General features: G+C 36.5%; 1 protein-coding gene across 5 annotated transcripts in view; it reads left to right on the plus strand.

The window, feature by feature from the left end:
* Positions 1-18,023, plus strand: part of LOC127174889 (echinoderm microtubule-associated protein-like 4) — a 121,058-nt gene that overhangs the window by 54,292 nt on the left and 48,743 nt on the right. For all 5 annotated transcript variants that reach the window (XM_051125530.1, XM_051125527.1, XM_051125529.1 and 2 more), the window contains exon 2: positions 11,282-11,464. In XM_051125530.1, coding sequence (XP_050981487.1) covers positions 11,282-11,464 — 183 coding nt within the window. The remainder of the gene's footprint in view (positions 1-11,281; positions 11,465-18,023) is intronic.

An 18,023-nucleotide genomic window follows, 5' to 3' on the forward strand; every position in this document is an offset into this window, starting at 1 on the left:
CAGAAAAATCCTGCAGGTTCCACAGATTCTTTGGTTTTTCAGCATTTTTATATATTTGAACCCTTTTTAACCAAAGACTGTATGATTTTGAGATCCATGCTTTCACACTGAAGACAATTGAGGGGCTCATATGCAACTATTACAGAAGGTTCAAACACTCACTGATCGCCAGAAGGAAACAATGCATTAAGAGGCAGCGGGGGGTGAAAGCTTTTTGAATTTGAAGATCAGGGTAAATTTAACTTGTTTTGTTTTCTGGAAAACACGTAAGTATCTTCTGTAGCCTCTGAAGGGCAGTACTAAATGGAAAAAATATGATATTTAGGCAAAATAAGAAAAAATGTACACATCTTCATTCTGTTCAAAAGTTTTCACCCTCGGCTCTTAATGCATGGTTTTTCCTTCTGGAGCATCAGTGAGCGTTTGAACCTTTTGTAATAGTTGCATATGAGTCCCTCAGTCGTCCTCAGTGTGAAACGATGCATCTCAAAATCATACAGACATTGCTGGAAGGGGTTCAAATATACAAAAATGCTGAAAAACCAAATAATCTGTGGGACCTAAAGGATTTTTCTGAAGAACAGTGGGCAGTTTAACTGTTCAGGACAAACAAGGGACTCACGAACAACTGTCACTAAACAAAAAAAAAAAAAAAAAAACAGCTGTGGATCATTCAGGTAACAACACACTATGAATGAAGTGTATGTAAACTTTTGAACAGGGTCATTTTTATAAATTCAACTATTATTTTCTCTTGTGGACTACATGTAAATGTCTTTTATGTGAAATATCTTATTCAGGTCAGCACTAAATAAAAAACATGCGTTTTGTATGATCCCTCTTATCTTGGTGAAATAACATTTTGCAGATTCTGCAAGATGTAAACTATTGACTTCAACTGTATATATGTATGGCATGGCAGTATTCTGCCAGAGAAGCAATCTTTGCAGCAAAGTAGACTAATATTGTTAAATTCAAGAAAGTTAGTTAAATATATTCAAGGCATGTTTTCCACTTTCAACTACTCATATTTCATTTTTGAAGCATATGCATGCACAAATTAGGAAGTACATAGTATTAAATTGCAATATTTTCCCAAATATCTATTTTAATAGATATTAATATTAGATATTAATAGATATTAATATTAATAAGATATTTTTAAAGTTAAATATACTACACTGTAAACGTTTTTGAGATGCATATGAATTGCTGAATCTGAGTTTTGAATTGCTTTATTTAAACAGAGAGTTTGAGCTGATTCAGCATTCAGGCTAAATAAAAAGCATATGATATGAACCATTATATTGGCAGCAAAAAATGGTGAAGATTGTGAATAATCACGCTCTACTGAACAGTCTGGTGTGGAAGCTTATAACCTTGAGATGAGGACAGAGCACAAGCATCTTCCTCCCTAGAGTCTCTCTATGCAAATGTGAGCTTTCATGTCTGTTACACATGTATGAGTGTGTAATCCCCTGTGTGTGGACATGCTGAATTATAATGTTTAATTCATATTGTATCCATGCAATAGTGATACTCAGTCCCCAAAGACTGTCTGGAGCTGTGCGTGTGTCTCAGTCTGTCACTGGTACATTTACAGTAGGACTTTCCCCTTATAAAAGTATCATGATGGCATTACATCACATGACCACAAACATAGATTTTTTTTTTTTTTTTTCCCCTCAGGTTAGTGAAAATCCACCGGTGGATTTTAAAAATCCGAACACCACTCATCTTTCTTCTCAAATGTTAAATGTCTAGTTTGTATTATGAATATCATTGGGTAGCTTGAATCTTTGCATATTAGCCGCTTTGTTCATACAAATGTAGTTGAGATTTCACTCAGCGGAGGTGCATCACTGCTTGCAAGCGAAGTGCCAATTTATTTCAGTATTTTCACTCATCTCTCACATCTTTGAGGTCACTTCCTGTATGAGCTCACCCCTCAAATGACTCAAAACAGTATCACAGAAGCCTTGCACAGCTTCCCTTTTGTGGCTTTCCCGCCTTTCACAGTCACATGTTGAGCAATTACCATGATGGTATCATTTTAAATGATAAAACAGTATTTTCAGAGTTCTTTTTTTTTTTGTAAAAGTTGTACCATTGTATTATAACTGTTATATATTCAGTATATATTCAGAGTTACTTTAAATACAATGGTACATAAAAAGTATAACCAAGATAAAGCACCAAAAGACAAAAAATGGTCAGGAGGGTCAGAAAATAACTTTCCCATTAAGGGGCAATATTTGCTCCCTGGAATTGATTTCCAGATGCATTTTTTTTATATTCGTAAGGGCAATTTTTATAATCATCTTATTATTATACAAACCACATATTGTCTTTAATGTCAAGTACTTAAATTTACCCATTTGTTAAACTTTATTGGCACATTTTCAACATTAACTAATCTAAACGCCTCTGATTGGCCAATGCATTCCTCAGCGTTCAACAGAAACATGTTTGATTGGTTATAAGGTTCAATGCTGCTCAAAACAGCACGTAAAAGCAATCTGATGCAGTGTGAGCGAATCTAAATGTAATTCCACAAATTGATTCTTTTAATTCCCTTTGTCTTGAATTTATGGGCATTTTTGTTCATTTTGGCGGCATTTTTGCCACAATCTCTTTTGGTAATTTCCGACCTTGCATGACAATAACATATATCATTGTTTGGTAATACTGTCTTTATACTGTTTGTACCATCTGTTACATAAAATGTTCCTGAAAAGTACCACAGTACTACAATGTATTTATTTTGTTTTATTTTTTACATTACTATGGTTTTTGGTGTGTCACAGTATTCTTTAAAGCAGCGCAGTACAACATAGTTGGTTTATTTTACAATCCCATTCTGAATGTACATATGTACTTATTACAGTAAAGCTACATATGTCGCCAGAGGCTGTGACGAGGTTGGTAGTGGGCGTTCTCACTATTGGTTGCCTTAACGGCAAATCAGGTTTCTTGCCACTAAATACAAACATTTTGGAGGCAAAAGACTAAATATAATATAAATATAAATTAAATCTTTACATACAAACAAAAACGAATGAGAAGCATACTTTTTTCCATAGCGTATGTTTATCTACGGCTGAGATGTGAATGATCATGAGCTCCACTGTCTTCTTTCCTATTGGCAGTTGCTCCCGAAAGTCGCTTTTCATTTGCATAAAGTTGAGGGATTCTGAACTTTGTCACATCGCTGGACACGCCCCATCCGGTTGGCAACGTTCGCTGTAGCTCGATGTCGCTCTTGTTGCCAGAAATCGCCAGCTCTCCATTGAAATGAATGGGATCGTGTCGCTTTGTTGCTGCCTGTTGCTTGTAGTGTGAATGGGGCTTAAGTGCTATATCTGGGTAATAACTTGGTACTAACCCTGAATCTACCCCTAAACCCAACCTTAACTTATGTGTTACCATATCTTACTCAGTCTTTTCTTGAGTAAGTACAATGTAAGTGCTTGTTTAAATTAAAGTGCAACGAAAAACGTTAATGCCATAGTATGATGTCCAAAAAAAGGTTGTTACAATGTACAAAAAGACATGGTGCATGTCTAATAAAACTGATAATTCCATAGTACTTTTTGCAAGCAGTGAACATTTATTGTGGAATGCATGTGTGAGCGTATAATAACACAACTTCAGTTAAATGTTTTGTTCTCTAAACCGTATAAGATATAAAAACACACGCAACCAGTTCAGACATGTGCAACCTTGTGCACTACTCCAGTTTACAAGTGTGCCAAGTGTTTTAATGATCTCCTAACCTTGGCAGTGTGACTTGATTATTTTTATTGCCAGGTACATAAGAGTCGTCTCTGGTGCTTCACGAGGGTCAAGTCCAAACCCAGTTGTGCGTGTGTGACCAGTCAATGCTTCCGGCTTATCTCGTACTCAGGAAGCTCACAGCTAAACACCACGACAGATTAGCAGGGCTATCTGTTATCAATAAGTGTTGCAAATGGTGAACATTAACAAGACACATCAATCAATGCTAGCCAACGTTGTGTTTGTGTGCGACTAGAGCCTGAATGCGGCTGATTGCACCACTGAGTCTTTATCTCAGCTGTAAATCTGCCATCTAATCCTGAGGACTTCCTCCATAGACCTCCAGTCAAAATGAAGCACGCCAAAAACAAGTCTTACGAGCATGCAGTCTGGCCACGTGCCATGGGATTGTCCCGCACCGAGTTTAGGAGTTGTGAACGTATGTTGGGCTCCGGTCCGAGTTTGGGAGGTTCGCACATCTTTTACGCAAGATAAATTGCTTGCTTTCTGAGGAGGTGTGTGTTAGCTTGGAGGTGTGTGTGCATTTAGGTGTACGTGCTGAACGGGTGGGGGAGAAAACTGAGGAATGTGACGAGCTATTGTGAAATACGACATGTGCGTAGGCCTTCCTTCCTCTTAGCTCGCAAGGAATCATGGGTATAAATGTGAAAGAGGGTGCGTTTATAAGTTTAGGTGTACCCCATTCTGGAGAAACTTCACGCCTTTAAGATATTCGATGGAGGTTACCTTGGGATACTCCGTCACCTTCCAACCCTTCCTTTCTATTTAGCGTGCTCCCTCTGCCCTCGGTTTTTCCGTATGCACTGCCAGTATCAAACAACCTCCCAAAGTGATTTCCTCTCAAAGAAATGCATTGTATTATAAACGTTTGCCCTCTCCATGTTTCCGTGGTCTGCTGAGATAAGACGGTTTGAGAGGAAAGACCTGCAGACAGGGAGGAAACCACGGACAGAGAACGCGATTGAAATATTGCGTTGTTTCACAGCCCTCCTGAGGTTGGATTTTATTGACTACTTCCTTAAACCTTGAGATGTTTGCTTTTAGTTTCTTGGTCAATTTTTGACAAAGATGAAACAGTTGAGTGATGTTGGTATGAATGGACCTGTGTCTGGTGTATATATACGCCCCAGTGGAGTCTTTTGTGGTAACTTGGGAATGTTTACTTACGTTTAAGTTTCTTAGTTCAGTGGCTCACAGCTGTTTTTAAACATTTAAGAATAATGTGCATCACATTATCAAACGTTTGGTGGTTTCTTGGAGGGAAAAAGCTCTATTCTCTATTGTCAATAGTGTAGTGTTTTTTCTACACTATCTTCAAAATTTGTTCACCCATGTAAACTTGGAAATTGTTGACAAAACGTTTGCGTTCTCTCTCAAAACTGTTGTTTTTACCCAAAAAATGTTGTATTTTCTTGCAAAAGCAATGAAATATAATATAGCCGCAAGCAGCGGTTCAGGCGTTTTAAGGCATTTCAGCACATGAAAAACAACGTTATTTAGCAAGCCTGTAACCATCCAAATCAATTAATAAAGCATTTTTGACAAATCCAGGTAATTTACTATAGAAATACAGTTTTTTTTTTTTTTTTTACATTTATGACTGTTTTAGTGCCAGCTGTGGTCTGATCTCCTTAAAACTTTGCATGCTTGTTTAGAATCACCTGTCGCATGTGCTCACCAGGTTTCGTGACATTTTAAGTTTTCCTTTAGGCTTTATAGGATTTGGGGTAAATTTGGAAAGGCCCCTTTTCTAAATGACACTTATAGCTTCCCAAAGGGTAAATTTAAACTTTTTTTTATAAGTATTGACACAGAGAGTCCAGTGAATTGTACTGCAGTGTTTTTTTTTTTGTTTTTTTCCAGATTCAGCAAAAAACCTGATTAGTTTGCAAAAGTAGGTTTTTACATCTTCTGAATGATTTAACAAAGGATTTGACAGCAGTGGTTCTAAAAGCAAAGTAGTCCGGAATGAGGAGAGTGTATGTGCGAAAAAACGCACAATGTACAATTGTTTACACCCTTTAAAAATGCGAAATGCACCTATTTCTCACAGACCTTTGTGGCCGTTGAGTCAGACAGGCCAACCGAATTTCATTCTGATTGGCCTCTGTTAACCTTGTCTAATAGGTGCTCAAACTTCATCAGTCAATGGTAGCCACGTTTTTTGAGATACACAAACATCCTTATAGATGGTAGATATTTTGGACAAAGGGTTGTGTTGGTATAGCCATTTTATGTTTTTTCCCTCTTATAGCGCCACCAAGTGGCCAAGCTCTGTGATTTTTGTCCTGTGACCTTAAACTGAGCTCATACATAAGTGTTGTGAGTTTGGCAAAGCTATCTCATTCCGTTCAGGAGTTATAGGCATTTTACTAAAAAATGGCCCTGTCCCTTTCAAATGTTTTGGTGTCCCAAAGTTCAACTTTTTTTTTTTTTGGTAATTATTAATATTCACTTTCCAGAGAATCTTCCAGCACTGGTTTAGTTCCGATCAGCTGAAAAATATCCAAAATACCCGAAAATTTTGCCAGGCTCACAATCGAATCTGAGGTGTGTGTTTTGTCCGGCGGGAGCTAAGGATTCCAACGACACTTGACACTTGATTCCGTGACTGACAGTTTAGGAGTTATGAGCAATTTCTTAGTTTTGACCATTGTTGGGGCGAGTCTTGGTGACTTTTTGTAGCGTAGTGAGTACTACCATTCCAGTACTACCAAGTTTCAAGTCGTTATGACTTACGGTTTCATCTGCACGATCAGTTTTACTTGGAGATAGCTGATCCTTGGCCATTCTAACAATTGCACACTTGAACCCCTAATAAAGATTTTGGGTTTGTTTCTTGGGAAATGCAAACCTTTTGTGTGAAAGACGTACTTGCTTAAATCTTGGTTCAGATTACGTGATGTTAGCCCGATTTTGGCACAGTCTGCATGATGTTGGGTGTCGGGGGATTCGTAAAACGACAAAGGGCGTTGGCACGCAAAATGTAATAATTTCATTGTGTAGTGTGATAGTGGATGACAAATGATGCCAAGTCTACGACATTTCACAACGTCACCAGAAAAGGACATGTTTAATTTTTTTTTCGGTAGTCCACGATGAGTTCCGTCATATCTGTGACACTGGCCAATTGGAGCACAGAAACATCTTCATACATGCTTTCAAACACGCCAAAACACAAAGAGAAACAATGGTATCAGTTCTGCTAGGTGGAATTTTACAATGGAGGAAATGTTTGGGGAGCTATGGGAAAAATACTCCTGCATTTATGATGTTTTCTTTCAGGGATGACCATGACAGAGTGAAAAAAAGGTTAAATAAAAAATATTTTACCTCAGTTCTCTTTGACAGTCCACACTGTCTTCTTCATGCAATCCAGATTTGTATCCACTTTCAGGTTTTCTTTAATTTTTGGGCTGTTCTTACAGCACGACAACAAAACACGCTGTTTGCTAGCCATTGTTTGCTTATGCTCATGGCACCTTCTGTCTGTTCCTGTCCTGTTGATGACAGCATAACATGTCGTTAAAGACAGCAAACAGTGAATGGTCGGGTAGCAACGTGTAATCTGATGCAACAAAATTTCTGGAGCAAAAATCGCAGAATCTGACGCAGCAACTGTCGTAACTGACAAAAAAAACAATGTAGTCTGAACCACCCATAGGATGGTTCATTCTCACTTTGTAGCATGAGATTTGCATTGCTAGTCTTGTGAGAGAGCAACCCCACATTAGTGCCACATTTCTTCCACATTTATTTCTTCTAAGTATGGCAGTTTAGAAAGCCTTTGAAAGTCTTTGTGGTTACAGTTTATGGCTTTGTGACCTGGTGTAGAGCTAGAGAGAGGAATTCATTAATAATTCTGCTTGCTAATTACATTGTTTATTTGCACACGCTAAATTCTTCACTTTAGCATCACTAATAAAATGCAAGTGCAGGTACTGTTACAAACATAAACACAAAAGTATTGCTGATCCCAAATGGCATCTATCTTTTAATGAATTACTGCTGCTGTGATCAATTGAAAATATACAAGCACATAATTTTTACATCAAATTCAGATTTACTTCCTGCTTTTCACAGCATCAAATATTCCCTGATTATTCTTTGAAATGCTGCCATAATTTGGTCTTTAGATGTCAAGACTTTAAAAAGAAAATAAAGAAAGCAAGCAGCACAACTATGAAGCAAATTCATTTTTAATGGTAGCATTTGTGATTCACAGAGGAATATGCAACTCTGACAGACTAAGTATCGATCAGTAGTTTTGCACTCTGACTCACGACAGCCTATGGCTTGGATGGCTTCAGGACGTTGATTGCGGCTTTACTCTCCATGGCTGCAGCTGCCAGATTGGACCGATTGATCTCTATGCTAACAGCTAACCGTAAAGTGGGTTAGCTCAGCTGTTGGCGTAGTATCTAGCTAATGTACTTGGCTTCATGTCTAATAATGGACTCTAGGTTAGGGTGCACAGAAGGTCCCTTTGTTGGCTTGTTTGACGTGTTTTGTTTGGGTATTTACCCACTGACTTCCTGTTAGGAGGTTGTGGGCCAGTCTGTGTGAGTGTGTGCCAGGGCATTCCTGAACCTCCTCCCCGTCTCCACACAGTGACCTTAAGACTTCAGGCAGCGTTATCATTAGCGCTATGTGGGGAATTTGCAGATTTTTTTCAAGAGCTGAATGTGCGGTGTGGTAATAAGCTTCTTGTATTTACGCCTATGTGTTTTGTTTGTCCAAATTCTGTGTGGGTGAGAGTGTGAGTACTTCCAGTAATTTATAAGTGGTGTAAAAGTGTCCTATGGTTTGGTTTCAAGCTTGGATCTGCGATGTGTTGGTGTGTGAGAGTTTGAGTTGTTATATGCTATTTTATGCCCCTTAAGCTAGCTAACCGCAGCTCAAAACGCAGGGCCCCTTCGATCAGGGAAGCAGTCCAGCAATCAAAATCCCAACCACAGTAACGCCTGGCAGCACTGCAGCACCATCCAATACCCCCTATCCAGAACCCAACACTAATGTCCCTTAATGTACTGCAGCACCAGTAATACTGCTAACCGTCTGCGGCAAATAAAAGGACTTACAGTAAAAGTTCACTCAAAAATGAAAACCTCCCCTTCTGTCTTTCCAAATAACTTTATTTCTTTTGTGAAACACAAAAGAAGGTGCTTTGAGAAGTGTCTCAGTTTTTTTGTCCATATGCTAGGCGCCAGATTTACTAACAGTTTGTGCCAGCGCAAATCCTTGTTTGGCATTAAAAACTACTGTCAGGATTTACTAAAGTGGCTCAATGAAAATAAACACTAAAAAGGCATCGACAGTCATTTTTGCAGCTGACTTGATTGCATTTGCATTTGCAAGTGTCCCTTTCAGATGCAAAATGTATAGGAGGACAGTATTTAAACTACGCAATGTGATTGATTAAGGTTTGCAGTAGTCAGTTGACCGCCGAAAGTTTGATTGGCAGACGATCTGACCAGTTATAACACAGAATCTGCCATTACGTCCAACAAACAAACCAGACAGGAGCGTATACTAGCATCTTTAACTAGATGTGTTTTAGTAAAAAGGAAGAGATGATTGGTTTACATACCCCTTGAAATGAGGTGCTACAGAAATCTGTGACGACATTAAAGAGTCACAAAATGCTATTTATTGTTTGAATTTCTTAAAAATTACAAAATTTGATTTGAAAGCTGAGACTTTAATACCAAAAGTGTCCTGTTCTCTCTTGTCTGGCTTTATCATTTACATGTGTGGAGCGTCTCAAACTCCATTTCTGCATATTGCTGGGTTTGGGTTTATTATAACGTTCATCTGGGAGAGGAATATGCACAATTTAATCAGATTTGTAAGGTAAATAACTTTCGTCTGCAAGATGTCTGTTAAAGATCTCTTGATCTGGAAAGCATCTGCTGGGTACGAACATCTGACAGATGTCTGCAAGATGTCAGTTTTACATACAATATAAATCATAAACATCTTAAAGACATCTAATAGACATCTATTTGTCATCTGATAGGAAACATCCAATAGACGTATTGCAGATATGCAAAAACTCTAAAAAATACATCTTGCAGACCTCAAATAGACGTCTCTAAGATGTATGTGTGCTGTCAGGGATTAAGTGGACATTTGAATTGAATGTTGTTGAGTCAATATTAAACAAGGATTAGAATGCACTGAAGTGTAAAAACAATTATCAGGCCATTACAATGTACATTAGCTCTATTGTTTATAATACATGTATTTTAACAGCTTTGTTAAAACCATATGATTACTTGCTTTTGATACTTTATTTGAACTAATTATTATTGTATCATTGCTTATATATATATATATATATATATATATATATATATATATATATATATATTAAGTAATTTTAATGCCTATTGTTCACTTAGGTCTATTTATATGACTACAAAAAAAAATTATTAGATTACTCAATCAATCGTCTGAATAATCAACCGATTACTCGATTACCAATATAACTGTTAGTGACAGCCCTAGTGTCCTCTTTGCTATGTGTATATTTTTAACATGATATCTATATTAATTTTAAATATCAATTATTATCAATACTGATATTAAAACCACCTCCTCGCCTTTTCCAGACATACATTAGGAAAACACGACTATTTACTAAGCCTAGTTTACACGAGAAGACTGACTCTTCTCGTTCTGTCATGTTTGACTGCTAGATCATGTCTGTTAGCTTTGAGGGCGTATGGAATTGCTACTGTACTTCTGTACGTTACAAAATTCACTTATAACAAATATTTGCTTTGTACAATTTAAATATTACATTTTTAATTAAATGTATTTTCTGTTTAGGAGAAATGGCCCAGAAGTATTGATGATAATAACACGTCCCCACTCCCTAATGACACCTGAGATTGCAGAGATGCATGATTGCAGAGATGCAGCCTACCTGTGTTTAGATGCATTCACAGTCTCTGACAAGCAAGACATTGAACTTGCTATTGGAAAAAATGGCTTTTGCTTACCACCGATTCCATCTGTAACTGATAAGCTGTGCTGTCCACGTCTCCCACTGTCTCATTCATAGTTTTTGCCTCTTTCCTACTTTTTCCGATTTGTGTATAAACGGCAGCAAGCCCATTCTCTGTGTTGTTTGTTGACATTAGTGGTGTCTGGTGCTCTTCAGGTTTGGGAAGGCACAGATGTCACTTACTGTATAAATGAAGAACGGCTACAGTGCTGCTGTATATGGATGGCGCGTCCACTGACGCTCAATGGATGTATTCATCTACACAACAGAGAACTGTTTTGAATCATGCTGAGTTTGCTGAAATAATCCAGATAGGAGGATTTTTTTTATATTAAATATACTTAATAAATAATGTAGATTTTGTTATCGTTTTTGTCCATAGAAGGAAAGCTATATATGGTAAAACTTGTATGTTGTGCATCTGTGCTATATGATCAGTAAGGCATCTTTATCTCTTTGTTTCTCTGGCAGATGACAGTATTTCTGCAGCGAGCACGTCGGACGTGCAGGACCGCTTGTCGTCTCTTGAGCTGCGGGTGCAACAGCAGGAGGATGAGCTGACGGTGATGAAGGCCGCGCTGGCAGACGTGCTCAGACGTCTGGCTCAGTCGGAGGACTCCGCCGCCGCTGCCAAAAAACAGCAGAGCAGCAAAGGTAACCTAGCACTGCTGTGTGTGCGCGTCTTTGCCTCCAGTGATCCTCGCACTGTTTACATGGAGGAAGTGTAGGAGCACAGCCAGACCAGGATCTGTTAACAGTTTCAATCCAGCCTTGACCCACGGCGCTGAACGTTTCCATTTGAATAGCAGCTGTGTGTGTGTATCAGTGTGTGAACGTGTGTGTGTGTGTGTGTGAGTTTGTGATCTTGGGGGCTGCTTGAGGAAAGGCATTTTAATGTTTGACCATTAAAACTGACTTCACTTTGTTCTCCGTTTAACACGCTGTATAAAACACACTGGCTGCCTCCCGCACCCGTTTCTCTCGCTCACACGCACACACGTATACAGCAAGTATACGCAACTTAAAGTTTTTTGATGTTAAAATACTTTTTCCTTTTCTGGTTTACTATGTGAAGACTAAGGTTGAGTTATGAAGAGTGTAAACAGTGTGGCGCTGACAACATTGCTCTGTTTGTTTGAGTCGCCCAACATGTTGACAGCTGACTCAGCTAATGAAGTGAGTTTGGCTTGAACTATTGGTTCATTTGCTATTAAACACTGGTTTTTAAAAAATATTAAAAGAAACAGTAAATGTTTCTTCTTCCATAAATGGTTTAGAAAGTACACCTTTGTCACGTAAGAGCATGTATTTTTTCATTTTATGATAAAAGTTTGTGTAATTTTTTTTTTTTTTTTTATGTTAGAAAAGGAATGTTTGAAATACAGAATGTGACATGCATATCAAGTCAAGTGCATTGTGGGATGCATCACCTTATGTAGTGTTCATTCATTGTACATTGTACAGATATAAAATGCACAAATAGTAAGATTAGTATGCTAACATGCCATTTTAAATGTATTTTTTGTTATTCTATTTGGTGCTGCTAGTAGCTTGTAAATAACACACTTAACCTCTGCATGTGTGTGTAATCTATGGAAGCCTGTTTGCACCGCTAAATAATAATAAAAAAAGGTTATTTTGACTTTTTATTTTTCAGAATTGCGTGATACAAACATGCAATTCTGACTTTTTTTTTCCTTAGAGTTGCAAGATATAAACTCACAATTCTGAAAAATAAACTCACAATTCTCAGTTCTGCCTTTTTTTCAGAGTTGTGAGATATAAACTCGCAATTCTGAGAAATGAACTCACAATTGTGATAAATAAAGTCAGAATTGCAAAAAACTAATTCAAAATTTTTTTCTCACAAATGCAAGAAGAAAATGCTTTTTTTTCATGCAATTCTGACATTTTTTTCTCTCAGAATTATCAGATATGAACTGAGTAAAAATCCAGTTTTAAGGGAAGAATAGACTTCTCAGAATTGCAAGTCTATATCTCACAATTCTAACTGTAATTGCAGGTTACAAAGTAGCAGTTCAGGGGGAAAAAGTAAGAACTGTGGGTTTATTTCTTGCAGTTCTGACTTTATTTCTTAAAATTGTGAGTTTATATTTCAGTTCTGACTTTTTTCTCAGAATTGCATGATACAAACTCGCAATTCTGAGAAATAAACTCACAACTGTGTTAAGGTCAGAATTGCAACTCAATTCAGAAAACTCAATTCTGACTTTTTTTTTTTTTTTCTCACATGCAAGTTTATATCTCATGATTCTGACTTCTCATGCAATTCTGGCATTTTTTTATCAGGATTATGAGATATACTCGCAATTACGTGTTATAAAAGCAAATTTTGAGGGGAAAAAACTTATGTTTATATCTCACAGTTCTAACCTAAGAACTCACAATTGCATGCTATAAAGCTATAATATACTTTTTTCTCAGAATTATGCAAGCTCGCAATTCTGACTTTTTTTCTCAGAGCTGTGAGATATAATCTCGCAATTCTGAGAAATTTACACACAGTTGCGATAAAGTCAAAATTGCAAAAAACTCAATTCTGACTTTTTCTTACAAATGCAACTTTATATCTTAGATTTTGACTTTTTTCATGCAATTCTAACATTTTTTTTTTTTCAGAATTGCAATTATGAGTTATAAAAATCCAGTTTTAAGGGAAGAATAGACTTCTCAGAATTGCAAGTTTATATCTCATAATTCTAGTCTAATAACTCATGCAACTCATTGCATGTTATAAAGTAGCAATTCTGAGGAAAAAAGGAAGAATTGTGAGTTTATATCTTGCAATTCTGACTTTATTTCTCAGAATTGCGAGTTTGTATCAGTTCTGGGAAACTGTAAATGTAAACTCGCAATTGCAAGAAAAAAAGTCTGAATTACGAAATATAAAGTTGCTATTACTTTTTTTTCAGTGGTGAAAACTAGCTTCTATAGTAATCTTCTCAAGCCCACAGTGTGCGTGGCATGAATTGCATTGTTTAGCACCATACGTGCATATTCTGTACACTCAACTAGCACATGCGGCTTAAATTTATTGCACTCCATTAATGCATTAATTACTCCATCCACTGGCATCATTTCACAAAAAAAGATACAGAGGAGACAGAATAACAACAAACTATTGTAGATGCAACAACAATAATGGGGGGCTAACAAATACATGCAACTCCAGTTAAATTTTTTTTAAGGCCGTTTTATTGGTCTTAACTTGTGGAGAGAAATTTAGCAAATACTGGACACGGATTTTAAGTGTCGAGTGCCTGTGTTCGGTCGTAAGCAAATGCTTAGTGTTCACAGTAAAACTAAAGTATGCTTTGGACTCTATTTTCATCAGCATCTGATTTAGCTCACGTCCTCACATTTACTCTATAAAATTAAAGCTCTGAACACAGACAGTTGTACTCAGAAGTTTACATTTATACAATCCTTCTTATTTAAAAAAGCATAATGAGAGTAGATGAATGAATGAAAGGAATGAATTATTGTACACGTGAGGACAGGAGAGATTGAAGAGCTGGAAAATGTGGCACTGTGTTCTCATCCATTCACTGGCCACCGGTTTCATTTTCCCTTTGGGATCTGTGTATGGATGGCAGTACTGTGTGTACCAGAGAACGCTTTCACACTAGCAGTACGTTTCAGTGACACCTTCCACCCAGCGATGACTTGACCGAAGGTGTGGTCACACTAGACCTCATGTTCCATTCACTCCCATTCACAAGTAATTCATGCCGTTTTACAAAGATTGCTGGGTTGGATTTCCATTTGCATGTCAGATGATAGGCTTTAGACGAAATAAACTTGGAATAATTATACGTATTAGTGTACAAACGTCTCCAATTAGACCAACGGACAGACTAATGAATGTTTTACTCAACACAAACAATAACAAAGAGCAGTTTCATCACAATGAAATGGTTTACAACTGAAGATTTTTTTCAGGTCTGGAATTCACTGTTACTTCCAGGTTTTTGAATACTAAAATACATACTTGGAATTGACAGTATTGTTATTTTATTATACGTTTTTATAAATATTTTGTATTATACGTGTTATTGTTTAGTCTAGCGCGCCGCAGCTACATGGTAGTATTTGTGCAGTATGTGTGTGTTCAGATATTTGATCTGCCCTGTGTAAAGGAGCTGGTCATGTGATAGACTCAGGATATGAGGATTGCAGGGGGTGTTTGAATTTCTGCCTTTAAAAATATACAGGGCTGGGCCTAGAAATAATTTTACCAACTGAAAAGAAAAATAAAGAAAGCAACAACAATTCTCAGGCAGTGAGCAATGAAAACAGGCAAAACGAAACCAAGTCTCTAAACAAAATAGAAATCCAAGCTGTGAACAGCAATTGCCAGACAAAACCATCAGAAAGAAAGCCAACCTCTGACTCAACACAGAACACAGCTTGGACAGCTACGCTGCTCATTCTTTATTATGACTGTTTTCCACATTTTACAGTAATAGTCATCAAAACTGCAAGCTAATAGCCAAAATAAACCTCAAAATAGTGATATTATTTATTATAAGCATGCAGACTTAGTCTTTACTAAAAACACTTGCCATAAAATCAATGTCATATCATCCTTCCTGACTGATTTTCTATGTTTTGCTTTCCTTGCTTTTTTATCTTTGTTTCATACAGTATTGTTGGACAATTTTGGGTCAGAAGATTTTTTTATACAAATGATTACTTTTGTAATCAGCAAGGATGTGTGAAATTAATTATATATATATATATATATATATATATATATGTGTGTGTGTGTGTGTGTGTGTGTGTGTGTGTGTGTGTTTTTTCTATGTTGATAATAATCAAATTATTGTAATAATAAGAAATGTTTTCTTGAGTAGCAAATCAGCGTATTAGACTGGAATAATAATGAAAATTAAACAGAAATAAATTACATTTTATTCAAAATATTATTTAATATATTATTTCAAAAACATTAAAAAACTCACTAAACAGCAGTATACAAATTATGAGTTTCTTAACATTTATTAACGTAATTAAATGTTATTGTTATTAAAAAGTTTATAATTTCTAAAGTATATTTATTTGCAATGTGCATTTCTGTGGGTCAAAATATACATTTTTGAGTGCAATTTTTGAGTCCATAAATTGGCTCTCAAATTAGAAAATGACAAAAGAAAAAACAAACAAACAAAATGAAACAAAATAGTTAAGTATTATACAAGTAGTCCACAAAGTTAGCTCTCAAACCCAAAAATGACCCCAAAAAATTGTGTAAAATAGTATGAAGTATTTATTTTTTTTCCTTTTTTTTTTTTTTTTTTTTTTAGAAATGTTATTGTTATTAATATCATTGTTTATCATTTATAAAATAAGTATTTATTTTCAAATGTGCATTTGAAAATATATATTTTTTTTGCACTGTCAGACAAAATATTTTTGAGTCCACAAATTGGCTCTCAAACCCATAAATGACCACAAAATATTATAAAAGTAGTCCACACATTAGCTCTCAAACTCAAAAATTACAAAAAAAAAACAAAAAAACAAAAAAACAAGTATAAAATAGTATGAAGTACATTTTTTATTATTCTTATTAATACCTGTAAGTTTATCAGTAAATTTATAATAAGTTATTTATTTTTAAATTAGCATGCTTATGGGACAAAATATACTTTTTTTTTTAGTACTTGCATTCAGTTATTATTATCAGCTTATTTTCATAATTTTTCTTTTAATTAGTGTGGTGCTAGTTCTCATTTTACCCGCTATTCTCATCCGAACCGCTGTTTCTTTCCACTGGCCGTATTTACTCGCTACGCCCATTGTGACCCATTTTTCTCACTTTTACTCCTTCATTTCTCTTTTATTCTCAGCATGTTGATTTGAGTTTCAAGGCTGACTCACTGCTAATGTAACATTCAATCCCCCTATCAATTCCCCCTCATTTCCCATAATCCCCCACACTAGTATCTTTTCCCAAATGTCAGTCTGTCCACCCAAGTCCTCTCCCAAACCTCAGTTTATCCTTAATCAGCCACTATCGGGACAATATCTATGAAAGGGCTCAATTCACTAAGGAAAAGAAAAAGCGTGGGTTCCTTCACAGACGACTAATTTCTTAGTTACAGATGAATGCTAGGCTGCGATTTGTTGTTTTTGTGATTTATCTGATCACTTATTCGGCAAATAAATCCATTTGAATTGATGGACAGCTCTGATTATTGTCTGGTTGAGTAAAGCATGTTGCTACTGAGATGTTTCTATCATATGAAGTAGACTGAATGTGATTAAGAGTGACTTGACGCATAAATCCAGCAAATTAACCTGTATTTTGAGCATGAAAGTGATTAAGAATAGCAGTGGTTTTGGAGATGAATGGCTAGTTGACAGGCTTTTGATTAAAGGCAGATAATTCCTTGGTTTCCTGTTGGAGTGAGGTCATAGGAGGACTTCCTGTGCGGCTGTGCTGACTAGACACATACAGTACTGTGCACAGGAAGAAGCTCATCTTATGCTTGAATGCTCAAACTCTGTCCATGAAAGCCGACTCTCTAAACACACACATTAATTATTTCTTTGATCCAAAAAGCATGATGTGTTGTGACAGCGGCGAGAGCTTCCAGTAAAGCGACCTATTACTGAGGCAGGAGGCTGAACGATTAAGTTTCCTTAATTATAACAGTATGATGTCGAAAAATAAAAGATTGTGTAGTTTGTTTGACATTCACTGTTAAACATGTAAAAACACAGAATTCCTTCATGACTGCCAAACGTCCACAGAATCGCAACGTCTGGAATTTGAAAACGTTTTACGTTTCTCCTGCTCCATGCGTGTCTGCTTATTAAATATTTTGCCTCTTTTTCAGCTAGCAATTACGACGCCAAAATGTAACTTAAATTTTAAATGCAAAATGTTTTTGGTGCATTTTTTACCTGTTCTGTTCCCAGTACTCATAAGCAGTCTTGGGAACCCAAAATCAAAATGTGATATGGATTTGTGTCTATAAATATTAAGCTGCAAAAACACTATTTAAATATGAATCCTGCATGTTCTGCGTGTCTCTGCGTCAGTGAACTGTGTGGTTTTGTTTACTACACACATACTGAAGCGTACGTGACGCTTGCAGAGTTTTCACCCCCTGTCACTTCAATATATGAGTACATGAGGACATAAACAATCTCTAGAACTGCTCTGAGAGTCACTTCATGAGCA

The sequence above is a fragment of the Labeo rohita genome, chromosome 13 (assembly GCF_022985175.1).
Source record: "Labeo rohita strain BAU-BD-2019 chromosome 13, IGBB_LRoh.1.0, whole genome shotgun sequence".
NCBI lineage: Eukaryota > Metazoa > Chordata > Actinopteri > Cypriniformes > Cyprinidae > Labeo > Labeo rohita.